Source organism: Girardinichthys multiradiatus, chromosome 18, assembly GCF_021462225.1.
Source record: "Girardinichthys multiradiatus isolate DD_20200921_A chromosome 18, DD_fGirMul_XY1, whole genome shotgun sequence".
Taxonomy (NCBI): Eukaryota; Metazoa; Chordata; class Actinopteri; order Cyprinodontiformes; family Goodeidae; genus Girardinichthys; species Girardinichthys multiradiatus.
Genome location: NC_061810.1, coordinates 23,042,607 through 23,057,224, shown reverse-complemented (window position 1 = coordinate 23,057,224; position 14,618 = coordinate 23,042,607). Strand labels below are relative to the sequence as shown.

Genomic DNA, 14,618 nt, shown 5'->3' with positions numbered 1-14,618 from the left:
GTTTAGAAAGTGGTGTATTCACCAACTCGCCTGGAGGAGCCAGCATTATGGTTGGTATACAGACTGAAAACAGAACAGAGTCATCTCCGATTGAAGACAGTTAAGCTACACTAATACAGCGATATTATTTTATTATTATTTACAAATGCTTTGTCTGAAGGGCATTTCTCTATGGCAACTTCCTGATTCAAAATGTTTCCACATAAATTTGTGCTTAATTCTAACTTAGACCATGTTTACATTATCGGATGACTGGGATTTTATCTGAATCGTTTATTTTACTATCAAACACATGTCAAGTTGCCAACCTGTTTTGTCTCTGTGGCAAAGGAAGAAAAAGTTCCCTTCCTCCTTTTTGGTTTGTTGTTCTTTTGTGTAAATCTGGAAATTTAATTTTCCCTTCTGACATTACTTTAGCTGCTTCAAATACTGTGAAAAGTCTACAGCCTCCCCAAGTTGTACTTATGGGATTCAATAATGTAATGAGATGTTATCTTGAAAACATTTTAGATTTGAACAGCTGAACTTTTTTGTGCAAAACAGCCACCGAATGGACCCCGTTATCTGTAAAAATATTATAAGCCTAATGCAACGCTTCAATAAATTACACAGAAAGGCCGATAACCATGCTTAAACGCTTGAAGTTACATTTGGCTGATTTCCAACGGAGGGTAAAAACTGCCCCGGGTTCCACTTCACAGATCGAAGTACAGAAATAAGCAATGCTCATATACACACTTTTAAAGTCATACTGGAAGAGCATTTTTCAGCAATGCCTATTAAAGGGATGCCACTACAAGGGCAGGGGAGAAACCTTTCATCTCATGCATGAGTAACAAACCTACATTAAAATACAAAAGTTTTTTTTTTTTTTTGTAAATTCGAGGGAAAAAACAAATTAGTCACACTTTTATGAGGCCATATTTTCAGCCTCAGGTCATTAAAGATGTAAGTCAGCAACTGTCTCCACAGCTTTAAAAGGCAACCGCCCCTCTACAGAAATTCACACAAGATCAGTCATGAGCAATTCATCTCTAGGTCCCCTGTATGGGAATAAGCCTGCAAGAACATTTGAAATACATAAAAAGACAGTTTGTCATAATTTCATCACTTCTGTCTGACTATGTAACAAACAGACATTCTTTCGCGTAATTTGTTTTTTAATCCTTGGACATTTACACTGTACAAAGTAAAAAGTGAGAACAGCTAGAAAAAAAAACCCGGAGAACTATTATTTATCTGAAAGATCATGCCAGTAGTGGGCAATAATGAATTTCTTCCATTTGTTTGGAACAACAGGGTCAGAAGATGGTCTTAATGAAGGCCTGAGCATAATTAACCTTATATTTCACCGAGCAGAACTCAAATCACTGACTCCAGAAACAATATCAACTCCAGCCCACAAAGAAAAGGAAGTGGTCAGCAAAACAAAAATATCAAATATTTTATCAGCATTATAGAAAAAGGACTACCTATCACAAAACATGCTGTACACATACAGTACACATCAGACATTTGAACTCATAATGTCTGACAAAATATAGTTACAGCAGTGGTGTCCAAACGTTTTGCCATGGGGGCGAAAATGTCAAGTTGAAAGTACTCGAGGGCCACACAATTTTGAATATTTGTTTTATTAAAATTGCAAAAGCTATTTAATGTTTTCATTTTTACCTGCTCAACAATATTAGTTTAACAACAATATTTTAATGAAACAAGCAAAGTAGTCTGATTTATGTAAAATGTGTGCTTGGATAAACTGCCTGAGCTGGCAAACCAAACGTCGGCCATTCTTGAATTGTGATTGAGGGCCACCCAAAATCATTCCAAGGGCTGCAGATGGCCCCGGGCCGAACACTGGACACCCATTGAATAAAGGAAAAGCAGGAACTGGACTTCAAAATTGAAATCCATGATTTTCCATGAATATTATATATGGTAGGAGCCATGTACAAGCTGCCACATAGAAATTAATAGTCCTTTAGGGAAAGTGAAGATAAGGTACTTCAAAACCTTCTCCATATTGTCATATGTGAATAAACCTTCTAAGGAAATTATGTTGGAGAAAATGTGGGAAATATTAGGAGAACGTTCCTACATCTTCTGGGATTGCTCAATTATAGAAGAATTCTGAAGACATTTTAAAAGAGGTTCAAAATATTCAATAAATAAATCAATAGAGATATATAATATAAACTAAAGATATAGAGTATTTAGAGATTACAGTGACTGATTAACTGAAAGATACTAAACTGAACTACAAAACTGAAGTATTGGAAGTTTCCAGCAAAAAAGTGGATGACCCTCTGTATGGTCATCCATGAGGTTTGCTGTGCTGTACCTGGGTTGTATGAACAACGAGCCCCTCAGAACTTCTTCTCTGTCCAACTATACATTGAGATTTGATTTGGTTTTATGTCAGGATTTGTTCTTTTTCTTTTTGCTGGAATGAAAGAAAAAGCCAAAACAAAATAATATTAACCATAATAACCAACCTGTGTTAGGATGATCATCTGAGCTGGTTTCCACTGTGGTGTAGTGCTCCAATTTGCTATTAAGCTCCAGGTCCAGCTGATGCAAAGTGTGCACTTTTATGGCTCTTTCTGCATCTTCAGTAAACTGGATTTGCTCAGCCAGGCAGAGAATCTACATCAAACATACAATAAATAAAACATATGTATCCCTTAGAATTTTGAGCTAAAAAGACGTAACATCTGGGCTCAGGCTGTCTTAAATTTAACTGAAGTATTAGGTCATTTTTGACATCATTTAATAATTTAAAACACGTGGTCCAGTTACAGCAGCACTTAAGGGACTGTAAAAACAGCTATGTATGTAAAAGTGAGTGTGTGTGTGTGTGTATACCTGCGAAGGGAAGCGCGAGGGATCCACCTCCCCTTTCCTCCCCACAGACAGACATTCATTCAGCAGATGTTTCAGAGTTTCTTTCATTTCCACGGACAGCTCACTTAACCAAACCTTGAAAGAGGAGAACATTTAATGCATTGGCCCCAGTCAGCACACGATTCTTGATAATGGAAACTGTGCTGTTTTTACCACAAACCCTGAGTATACAACATATTTTGCAGCCTGTTCACATTTTTCAAGGTATGATATACTTCAACTAGGCTGGAGATGTGCACGACGTTTCTTAGCTGTACTACTTCTCCCTCCAAAGAACACATAGCGACAATGTTCTGGCATGGTTCGTCAAACACAACGCTGTGGATGCCTGCGCAGTAACACACACACAGATTATTTTCAGTGTCTAAATGAATACTGCCCAAGTAGATGGGAGGGACCAAAAGAATGGAGTGAGGCAAGATACATACGCACAGCTTAGCAGAACTAATAGAGGTGGCTGACCTGCAAAAAGTTTTTTCAGATGGGACTGGATGACACTCGGGTTGGTCGCCTGTCCGAGAATTTCTAGAAGATCATCATCGCCAATGAAGTAGAAACGAGGGAAAGCAGAACGCTTCTCCTGCAATAACCACACAAAACATTTTTAACAGCTTGTTCTAATGCTGGCAAGCCATTAGAAATGATTTGGACACAGCGAGGTATGTTTGTGTACCTCCAAGAACTCATTCAGTGACTTTTGGCAGCGCTGCAGCTGATCCAATAAGGTGACCAGGGAGTTTCTGATGCCAGCCCGTGAGCTCAGAGAAACAACTCTGTTGTCTCTCTGGATATCTGACATTATAGACCTGTTACATATGTGGAAAAAATATTAGATATAGATTTTCTGTTTTGTAGTGTCTTTTGCATAACAGTCATGCAAAATAATACATTAAACCACTACATAAAAATGTACCAGCAAACAGGATGTATGGACATTTTTTCAAAGTGAATGTGAGACAAACACTGAGCACCAAATTCAAAAACAGAATACCTGAAGTCTTCATCCACCCGTTTAAAGCGGGCCTCCTCTCGAGGCAATGCTCCTCTTCCAAAGATAGGCTCCAGGTAAACCCAGCGCCTCTGAATGGCATTAAGACTGATCAGATACTCATCTAAGTCTGACAGGCGAACCTCCCACAGGGTGACCTGAGGAATCAAGGCATTAATCTTATCATTTTGGTTACCACTGGAAAAGCTAAAGATCTGGGAAATAAACAAATCCTAAACAACAAATATTTACTAATTCCAGTTTACAACAACGAAACATTTTTTTTTACAGATTTGAAGCCTCTGATCTCACCTTGTCCTGGAAGCTGCGGTAGTAGGCCGAGTCTTTCAGAGACTGCAGCAGACAGCGGTTATCTCCCACCTGCATGGACAGAGAATGGTGATAAAGCCTGAGTTTGCAAAGCCTTAACATTTCAATGCATATTAATGTGCCTGCCTTTCCCTCAAGATATATTCTTTTATGTCTCCCTGAAAAACTTAAATTTGGCCAGCCTGAAAAAGAATCTGACAAAAAAAAAGAAAGAATGTCAAACACTGACCATGTAAACACAGTGAAATAATAACAGTGGCTTCTTTTTAAATTAAATGTCAAAATTCAAATTTAAAGGCCAAAGGTTTTAGTTTACATGCAGCCTTTACAGAAGCAGAAGGTGGACAGAGTTTAACCAAAACATGCCAACATCACCTACTTACATACAAGGCAGTTAGTAAACAGAGTTCTGTAAGTTACTCTAAATGTAAAGCAATTTAGCACTCACAACGTGATTAGTTGGGTGATACATTTACAGTTGAATTGTTATTTTGTATAATGAAGTTACTTCCAAAGTTATTAAAATAAATTCTAACCAGTGTTACCCAGCCTTTAATTAGTAATCCTTCTTTCAAAAACAATGTAGACAGACATCCACCTAAATCACATGTGGATGTGATTTAGGTGGATGTTTCACATGTTTACCTGGTTGACTATATCCTTCCAGTCCTTGATGAGACTTAGCATGCGCCCACTACTGTCTGTGTACTCAGTGAGAGTGAAAATGGCTGCAGCGCCCCACAAATCCAGCTCCCTCAGGGCTTCTCTGATTGACACCTCTGCCTGAGCCCGACTGTTCAGATCCTGTGATAAATACGGAAATCAAGTGAAAATAAAAACACATTCACGGCTTATTGCTTCCTAAAGAGTGACAGTTAAAAGCTTTTAGCTCAAATCATCGCTGTGCTTAATGTGTTTTGAAATACCAAAAAATCATCATGTGGCTACTATATATAAATCAAACCTTGATTTGACATATTATTCATTTAGTTTACTACAAATAAAACTCAGAAAAAAGTGGCATGTATTTCTATTCACCACCCTATCTGTGACTAAACAACTCATAAAGACCAAGGGACACGCCACACAGGTCAGGGATAGAGCTCTGCAAAGATTTAAAGCAGAGTTAGGTAAGAGTATGGCACAACTGCAAGCCTACCAGGACATGGCAGTCCACATAAACTCACAGGCCTGGCAAGGAAAGAATCAATCAGAGACATCAAAAGGTCAGTTGCTAACTCTGAAGGTGCTGCAAAGATACACAGTTTGAAAGGGAGAATCTGTTTAAAGGACAACAATTATCATGCACTCCCTAAATATGACCTTTCTGGGAGAGTGCTAAGCCACTGTTCAAAGAAAGACAAAAGATGTCTTGTTTAAAGTTTGTCACATGTCATCTAGGGGACACAGTAAACACGTGGGAGGCTCGGTCAGATGTAACCAACCCAAAAATTTGCACTAGTATTAGCTAATAACATCTAAGCCTGACTTATCAGCATTTGATTCAGGCATTTGTTTTCACAAGGGAGCAGAAAATATTTTCACATTTCACTTTGATCAGATCGGCAATTATTATCCACAAACATGTTCCTACAAACCTTGAGCTCCAACGCTTTCTCTATGATGGTGTTTGCCGCTCCAAGGAGGTCATTAAAGGTAAGTCTCTCTAAGGTGGTCCCTCGTGGGAGACCCAGCAAACGAAACATGTCCAACCAATGGTCCTGTGAAAGGTGCTCCCCACGAACATACTTCAGCACAGGTACCATGTTCTGGCCAAGCAGATAAAAAACGTAGGCATAAATACACGAACCCAAAACCATAACACTGAATGTTCAGCTAAATTATATAAAATGATGACTCCTATAGTCCCGTAAAGCTTAGCAAGGATCGATTTCTGACCTCCAAATGTCAAACAATATTTTATTTCTTTTATAAATTGACTTCCTCAAAACCTTTGGATAATAATAATGAAGTAAAAGTTAACTCTCATGAAATTTAAGAGCAAATTTGTACCCTCTACTATATTTGGGCCTGTCCTGCACCTCAATTTTAATGAGAGACACTTAGAGCTTTGGGGTTGGGGAGACTCTGCTGTCAACGAGCAGTGGGGGCACTTACAACCTACCTACAACTCCAGTTTTAATACACTTTAGACAAAACATCTGTATTTATCACCACACTTCACCTTACCACAAACACACACACAAACACCACGAAGGGTGGAGCTGTGCTCGGAGGGCACCACCTGGTCCCCTGGCTCCAACCTGTGCCAGTTCGATGGGGACCGGGGGTGTGGAGTTGGCCTGGGGGTCTCTGACGGTCTCTGCGTGGGTGCCCGGGCCACGTCCTGGAGTGGTGGGCCCCCGTCTGGTGGCCTGTGGCTCCCGGAGGTGTGTTAGGCTTGATGAGGGGTCGGGGTGGGGGGCGTTGCGATGAGCTATAGTGGGTATCCCCACCATATATCTTATTGCCTTGCGTCTCACTCTGTGCTTCTTTGGCCAGGGGGCTGTTGCTACTGTGCCTTGCTGGCAACCTACTTCTGTGTGGGGCGCATGGCTGCCCTGGGGTGATGCTTTATGTTTGGCTACATGGGAGTGCTGCGGACCTTCGGAGTGTGATCTACGTGCCCTTTACTGCTCTTTGCTACTCTGAAATGCAGGCCTTCTACTGTTCTTGCCAAACTAACAAATGTACACTTCCATGTGACAAACTCACACACACCCAATTAACACAAACACACTTATTTCTATATACACACACTCATGCACCAACAGGCGATTGCTCAAAATGGTTGAAGGCCGTTCAAACACAGGTATAACATCAATATATAACAAATATATATAAAATCAATGTAGCCTGCCTACTTTGATGCTGGATTGAATTTGGAATTAATAAAGTTAATCAGTCAATTAGGATATTGTCTTAAGACATGCTTTTTGTGTAGCAAAACTGCCCTGGCACATGTAGGCAGCTGAAGGAACAATACGATACAACCTCTTAGCACAACTTTATGCTCCTTAGTATAAAAATAGATTTGTTTTTACAAAAATAAAAAGTAGAATGATATAGAGCACAATGATAACAAATGAATACCTTGTATTTGTCCACTTCTCCTTGGAGTTTAACAGACATGGCTGTTGGCTTTTCTAGTTTTCTCAGTCGGTCTTGCCACGTAAAGAGAAACTCCTCAAACACATACGTTTTACTCCTGTAAATCCCAGCAAACAAACACATGACAAAACAAATTCAACAGAGTAGGCAGATTAGGATCTTCCAGGTCTGTCTTAGCAGCCAAACCTGAATGTGATCCAGTCCTCCCGGGCCTTTTCTGTGAAGCCTTGCTGCCACTCCTCATACAGACCCCACATCTGGCTGTGCTCAACCATGTCTCTTTTTGTGTCTTCTGCCAGAGAGAAATCTGGAGGCTCCAGATTAAAATATGTACAGTCTTCACTGCAAAAAGTGAGGGAATATTAATTATTTACATTATAACGTACTCTTGTATTAAAATTCACTTTAAGCTAAACTGAGATGGGACTGAAAAATTTGGGCAGAGCAAAACATAAGGATGATACAAAACGTCAAGGATTCTTCCTGGTCTGTCACCCTACCATTAAGAAAACTTTAGTTCAGCAAATTGCATTAAACTTACAGCAGTTTATTGCGTACAAGCTCCATTTCCTGGAATTCCTGCTGTTTATCCCTAATGATCTGAAGGCAAGCAAGCAGGACAGCATGATCACCAGTCTCAAGCATCTCATCTTTAGGTTTTAGTTGGTCCCAGCGTGCTTTGAAGCGCTCCAAATCTGCTTTGTAGGCACTGATACGACCAGCTGCATGATTTCGCATCACCTCTACCTAAGAACCAAGCAAGCAAAAATAGAAAAGTGGCACTGACACTCCTGGTTAGGACACAAAGTGGCTCGTAAAATTTTTCACACCTCTGGAACTTTTTCACATTTTGTAACATTACAACCAAGAACTCCCATAATATACACCATTTATCGAGACCTGAGATGTTCCTCAAACATAGACAATGTTTGGAAGAAGGCCCAGCAGACAGCGTACTTCCTGAGGCAACTCAAGAACTACAACCTACCACCCTAGGTAGGAGCTGCTGATCATCTTCTACACTGCCATCATACAGTCTGTCCTGTCTTCGTCCATCTCAGTGTGGTTTGGCTCATCCACAAAACAGGACAGATCCAGACTGCAACAAATAATCAGGTCTGCAGAGAGAATAATCAGGGCTGACCTTCCATCTATCCAGGACTTATACAGGTCTAGGGTCCGGAAAAGGGCAGCTAAAATCTCTGCAGACCCCACACATCCTGCACACAAACTGTTCAGCCTTTTACCTTCCGGTCGGCTCTACAGAGCGCTGTCTGCTAAAACCCAGGCTGTTTCTCTGATGAACACTTGACAGCCAGAGATCCAGAACAACACCATGCATACGTGGGCTGATCTCATGTTATATTCTATTGTAAAGCCACTTGTGTATATATGTACATCTAAAAGATATTTCTTAATACCATTAATTTATAGAAAAAAAAGAAACAAAAACAAATCTTCACTGAGAGCAAAGTGTACCGGAGTCAAATTCCTTGTTTGTGTACACAAACTTGGCAATAAACTTGATTCTGATATGTTTTTACTTTGATAAATCAACATAAAGTACTGCTTTGTGGAGTTTGTGGTTTTAAGTTAGAAAATATGACAATGTTCAAGGGGTGTGAATACTTTTGCACAGGTTGCCGAAAAGTAATTCTAAGTTATTGCGTGGTGATGTCACCTGGTCTTTCATCATGAGCTGATGGCTCTCCATGACAAGTTCTAGTTTGTCCCACTTGGCCCTCAGAGAGGATAATGAGTCCAGACCTGTCCCAGCCACAGAACGCAGAAGACGGTTTTTCTCCTCAGCAAACTGGAACTGGGGCAATATCTAGGTAAAGACACAAAGTACAATGTTCATCATATTATACAGGTCCTTCTCAAAATATTAGCATATTGTGATGAAGTTCATTATTTTCCATAATGTAATGATGAAAATTTAACATTCATATATTTTAGATTCATTGCACACTAACTGAAATATTTCAGGTCTTTTATTGTCTTAATACGGATGATTTTGGCATACAGCTCATGAAAACCCAAAATTCCTATCTCACAAAATTAGCATATTTCATCCGACCAATAAAAGAAAATTGTTTTTAATACAAAAAACGTCAACCTTCAAATAATCATGTACAGTTATGCACTCAATACTTGGTCGGGAATCCTTTGGCAGAAATGACTGCTTCAATGCGGCGTGGCATGGAGGCAATCAGCCTGTGGCACTGCTGAGGTCTTATGGAGGCCCAGGATGCTTCGATAGCGGCCTTTAGCTCATCCAGAGTGTTGGGTCTTGAGTCTCTCAATGTTCTCTTCACAATATCCCACAGATTCTCTATGGGGTTCAGGTCAGGAGAGTTGGCAGGCCAATTGAGCACAGTGATACCATGGTCAGTAAACCATTTACCAGTGGTTTTGGCACTGTGAGCAGGTGCCAGGTCGTGCTGAAAAATGAAATCTTCATCTCCATAAAGCTTTTCAGCAGATGGAAGCATGAAGTGCTCCAAAATCTCCTGATAGCTAGCTGCATTGACCCTGCCCTTGATAAAACACAGTGGACCAACACCAGCAGCTGACACGGCACCCCAGACCATCACTGACTGTGGGTACTTGACACTGGACTTCTGGCATTTTGGCATTTCCTTCTCCCCAGTCTTCCTCCAGACTCTGGCACCTTGATTTCCGAATGACATGCAGAATTTGCTTTCATCCGAAAAAAGTACTTTGGACCACTGAGCAACAGTCCAGTGCTGCTTCTCTGTAGCCCAGGTCAGGCGCTTCTGCCGTTGTTTCTGGTTCAAAAGTGGCTTGACCTGGGAAATGCGGCACCTGTAGCCCATTTCCTGCACACGCCTGTGCACGGTGGCTCTGGATGTTTCTACTCCAGACTCAGTCCACTGCTTCCGCAGGTCCCCCAAGGTCTGGAATCGGCCCTTCTCCACAATCTTCCTCAGGGTCCGGTCACCTCTTCTCGTTGTGCAGCGTTTTCTGCCACACTTTTTCCTTCCCACAGACTTCCCACTGAGGTGCCTTGATACAGCACTCTGGGAACAGCCTATTCGTTCAGAAATGTCTTTCTGTGTCTTACCCTCTTGCTTGAGGGTGTCAATAGTGGCCTTCTGGACAGCAGTCAGGTCGGCAGTCTTACCCATGATTGGGGTTTTGAGTGATGAACCAGGCTGGGAGTTTTAAAGGCCTCAGGAATCTTTTGCAGGTCTTTAGAGTTAACTCGTTGATTCAGATGATTAAGTTCATAGCTCGTTTAGAGACCCTTTTAATGATATGCTAATTTTGTGAGATAGGAATTTTGGGTTTTCATGAGCTGTATGCCAAAATCATCCGTATTAAGACAATAAAAGACCTGAAATATTTCTGTTAGTGTGCAATGAATCTAAAATATATGAATGTTAAATTTTCATCATGACATTATGGAAAATAATGAACTTTATCACAATATGCTAATATTTTGAGAAGGAACTATATATCAGACTTCTGAGCTATTTTACATTGCATTGCAATGCGAGTGTCTGATATTTCATACACTTTTAGAAAAAAGATAATCAGAAATGTACTTTACTAAATGTTGACAAATCCTAATATCCCCAAAAGTTATACTGACTTGAAGAAGTGAAGTAAGGCAGCAAAATCTACATGCCCAAACTAATTAATACTATTTTTCAAGTTAAGCAAGGTTTAGGTGTATTCATGTCTTACTTCAGGCTTGCGAGCGACAATCTGGCTATATTTGCCAGTAGCTGCACCAATCTCCTCCATGCTTTCTGGTCGCATGGCCAGAGCTTCCATTGATTCGGAAACAAAGCTTTCGATGGCTTGTGTGTGGCCTGAAGTTAAGGAAGAAAATAAATATGGACAACGGAAAAACAAAACTCACTTTAAAAGTGGTTGTCCCATAGCCTAACACCAGAACAAAAATAAATACAGAGAAATGCAAAGAATTACTTGACTGAAGGGAAATACGTTTATGCAGTTACCTTGTATTGATTTCTTAAGTGATAAGAGCAGCAAGTCAAACAATCTCTGGATCAGGTCATCAATGGAGGTTTTTACAGGCTCACAGTTGACTGTAATGCAGTCTACCTTCTCCTGACTGCCAAAGAAAGAACAGACCAGTACTGTAGTTAAAATAATGTGAACTGCACCAAACAAGTAATTAAGGTTTCCTTTAAGATACTAAATCTATTCAGATTGTTGTTGTGTTTATGTTACAATGTAATGTTATTTAATCAGATTTATCAGTAATTGGTACATGTACCTGGGGAGGCGTTCTGACTCTTTCCCTCTAGCTTTTAGGGCCTTGAAATTTCTCTCCCAGTCCTGCACAGAAGTGAGATGCTTCTCCACCAACTTCTCTAAATCTACCTGGCCGAGCACAACCCACTCCTAGTCAGAAGCAGACAAATGTCAGTTAGCTGTAGAGCATATTTCCCATTTTCAAATTGGTTATAGGTGACAGAAACTGCACAGCTAACATGAAACACAAATGACGAAACAAAAACAGAACTAAAGGGGACAATAGAGAAGTATGATGTTGGTTGAGGGATTCCCCCTGTGACTCAGATATGCATCACTACTGACAGAAGGTACGACACAGTAAACTGTTCCTTAATATTCTCTAAGGGGTACTCCTAAGGGGAAAATGTTGACAGAAAAAAACAACAGAGCTTCAATGTACAAATGGAGAAGCATGCGTGATCAAAGTTTCATTCTTTCAAAGCAAATAAATTTGTTATAGCACCCTCCAAAGCCTCACTAAGCAGAAGGTGACAAAGGATTAAACAAACAAATGCCCCAACACTTTTATTCAAGCAATATGAACAGAAAGCTTGACAATAGCTTTCTATTGTACTCATCGTTAAAGTCAAAATTCTGTTCTGGTAAGGCACCTTGAACTTATGTTGTATAGTCAGCAGGCGGCTGAAGAGGACCTCAGCTTTGCTGAAAATGGTGAGGAACCCGGAGGCGTTTCTGTCTATCATTATGTTGAAGATTAGCTCCTCCCCCTGGATGCTGACACCTTTGAACTGGTTTGGTATCGAGATGAAACGCTTCATCTCCCTGAAATATCGAGCTCGAACTTCCTCGAATGGCGGACGAAACTGTAAACGTCCCTGCCTGTAGAGAAGGTCACAATAATATAAAAAGGTCACAATTTATTCTGAACGTAACACAATTAGAAAAGGCATCATAAAAGAGGAAGAGTCAGACAGAAAATGTGTCAGAAAACATGTAGTGAGTAGTGAGATGGATGTGTGAAAGATCAGAAGTGTTATGTTAGCGGTTTAAAGATAAGAGGGAAAATGTGAAAAAAAGAGACAAGAATCCACAGGAAACGTACGAGGCGGGGTGAGACTAAGTTTCACAGCTAAAAACTACACTGACTTGAAAACGACGTCAATGTGTATATCAGGCAAGTTTTTATTCAGCGCTTCCAGTCCAGTCTGATACTGGTGTTCAAGAGCCTTGTAAAGCTGATGGTTCCAGTGCTGACGCCAAGCCCGCATGTCATCATGCCTGAAGCCCTACACACACATACAGAGAAACACAGACACACATGTACCTACAATATTATCTCTCAAATGATGTCTGCTTTTTTCTGCAATACTGTAACAAAATCAAAGTTTCATTTCATTTTGAACATTATATTAACAGATTCAGCATTTAAAACTATTCTGATTATTTCTGCAGCTTGTATCTAAGCTTGGAAAACATTTCCTGCATGTGAGTTAAATGCAAATAAAAAAACACATCAACCATAGACAACGTAGATGGGAGCTCAGTGGTGCTGTTGTGGAGGGTAAGACCCAGTTTAAACGGCTTTAGGAATCTGTTGTAGCCTGTTTAATTGTCCTTAAAATTGTACCTTACATTTAATGTAGGTTAACAGTCAGGAAAATACAACTGTTTTAAATAGAACCTGCTCTGTTATAACAGAAAATATTAAAACAAATATACATATAACTCTGTAACTGTGTAAATACCTGAGCCTCTAGAGTGGCGAAGCCAGTGCGGAGTTCCTGGAGGCCATCTTTCCATCGCTGCTGATGTCTTAATAGGTCCACATTCATCAGCGTCACCACCTAAGAAACAAACCCAGAGGTGTGGACAGAAACACAACCTGAAGTTAACACTTTCTAATTAGGCCGGGAAATAATCAGGCTCCAAAGACATGTGATTCTGGCAATAATTCAAATTACGGTGGATGTGTCTCTTTGCTACCACCTTGTCGATGAAATCCGTGTGCCATTTTCGTAGCTTTCTGTTCTCGAAGGAAAGCTTCTCTGCAGCGGACTGCAGCTTGGTGATGTAAACCTTCAACTCTTTGGGATTATCCCAGGTAATCTGGAGTTTGCTACCTGATTCCTTTGACTGGGAATGATGATTCTGACAAAAGAAAAAAAAAACAACGAAAAAGGTTCGAGTAAATCTAAAAGCACAAAATCATAACAAATAGTTCAAATCTGTCAGGTTGCTCCCTTTTTCAAAATACAGCAAGTTATTCCAGTTGTGCCTCGGTACCTTGATGACCTGCTCAAAGGCCAACGCAAGACTGAGCATCATTGGCCTCTGAGAGGGAATCATTTGTTGGTCAATAGTGTTGTAGAAATGGGCCACCTACAACACAGTGATACATTATTACATTTCACAGAACATCCACATACAGTATATGATTTTTTTTTTTTTAATAAACAGAGAAAGATTATGGATCTTAACCTTTGGTCTCACCTGTTTTAGGATAATGGCTTGCCTGTAGAACTTGTCTGCTGTATTAGCTGCCTGTTGTATCTTGGCTGGAATAGGAAAACCCAGAGCTGAAAGCTGCCTGACCTCCTTGAGCAGACTGACCAACCTGTCTGAGTAATGGATCTTGAGGTGGCCATCCACATGGTCCAGTTCCATGACCCGGTTACTGGCTTGAAGACTGCACAAATGGAGGGAATCCATTATGAGACATAAGGATGTTCATGAAGCAAATTTTAAAGATATAGGTTGTTCTAGGTTTGATATCAATGCTCTTCATGTGCAAAGCATTATTGTGATTTAGTGTCTTGACCCAGCTGTGACATAACTAAACTTTCTATTCAACTTCAGTTTGAAACTGAACAAACCACATGAATAACTACAAAACATGGTTTTTGTGAGTTTCTGTCAATTACATTTAGGACTTGATAAGATCCAAATGACTTAAATTTAGAACCTATATAAATTACAAATATTATAGGTTAATATAACACCATACTTAATAAATCATGTAATTTAAAACCCC

The 14,618-nt window shown here is 40.1% G+C and overlaps 1 protein-coding gene across 4 annotated transcripts in view; it reads right to left on the bottom strand.

The window, feature by feature from the left end:
* Positions 1–14,618, bottom strand: part of LOC124883869 (cytoplasmic dynein 2 heavy chain 1) — a 166,881-nt gene that overhangs the window by 138,600 nt on the left and 13,663 nt on the right. For all 4 annotated transcript variants that reach the window (XM_047391300.1, XM_047391299.1, XM_047391302.1 and 1 more), the window contains exons 14-35: positions 14,078–14,273; positions 13,871–13,966; positions 13,574–13,735; positions 13,333–13,431; positions 12,734–12,873; positions 12,238–12,466; positions 11,607–11,734; positions 11,326–11,441; positions 11,048–11,175; positions 9,015–9,164; positions 7,875–8,080; positions 7,520–7,675; positions 7,316–7,430; positions 5,821–5,991; positions 4,868–5,026; positions 4,205–4,273; positions 3,896–4,050; positions 3,578–3,710; positions 3,367–3,484; positions 3,120–3,232; positions 2,866–2,979; positions 2,496–2,646 (exon numbers count right to left, since the gene is read on the bottom strand). In XM_047391300.1, the coding sequence (XP_047247256.1) occupies positions 2,496–2,646; positions 2,866–2,979; positions 3,120–3,232; positions 3,367–3,484; positions 3,578–3,710; positions 3,896–4,050; positions 4,205–4,273; positions 4,868–5,026; positions 5,821–5,991; positions 7,316–7,430; positions 7,520–7,675; positions 7,875–8,080; positions 9,015–9,164; positions 11,048–11,175; positions 11,326–11,441; positions 11,607–11,734; positions 12,238–12,466; positions 12,734–12,873; positions 13,333–13,431; positions 13,574–13,735; positions 13,871–13,966; positions 14,078–14,273 (3,104 nt within the window). The remainder of the gene's footprint in view (positions 1–2,495; positions 2,647–2,865; positions 2,980–3,119; positions 3,233–3,366; positions 3,485–3,577; positions 3,711–3,895; positions 4,051–4,204; positions 4,274–4,867; positions 5,027–5,820; positions 5,992–7,315; positions 7,431–7,519; positions 7,676–7,874; positions 8,081–9,014; positions 9,165–11,047; positions 11,176–11,325; positions 11,442–11,606; positions 11,735–12,237; positions 12,467–12,733; positions 12,874–13,332; positions 13,432–13,573; positions 13,736–13,870; positions 13,967–14,077; positions 14,274–14,618) is intronic.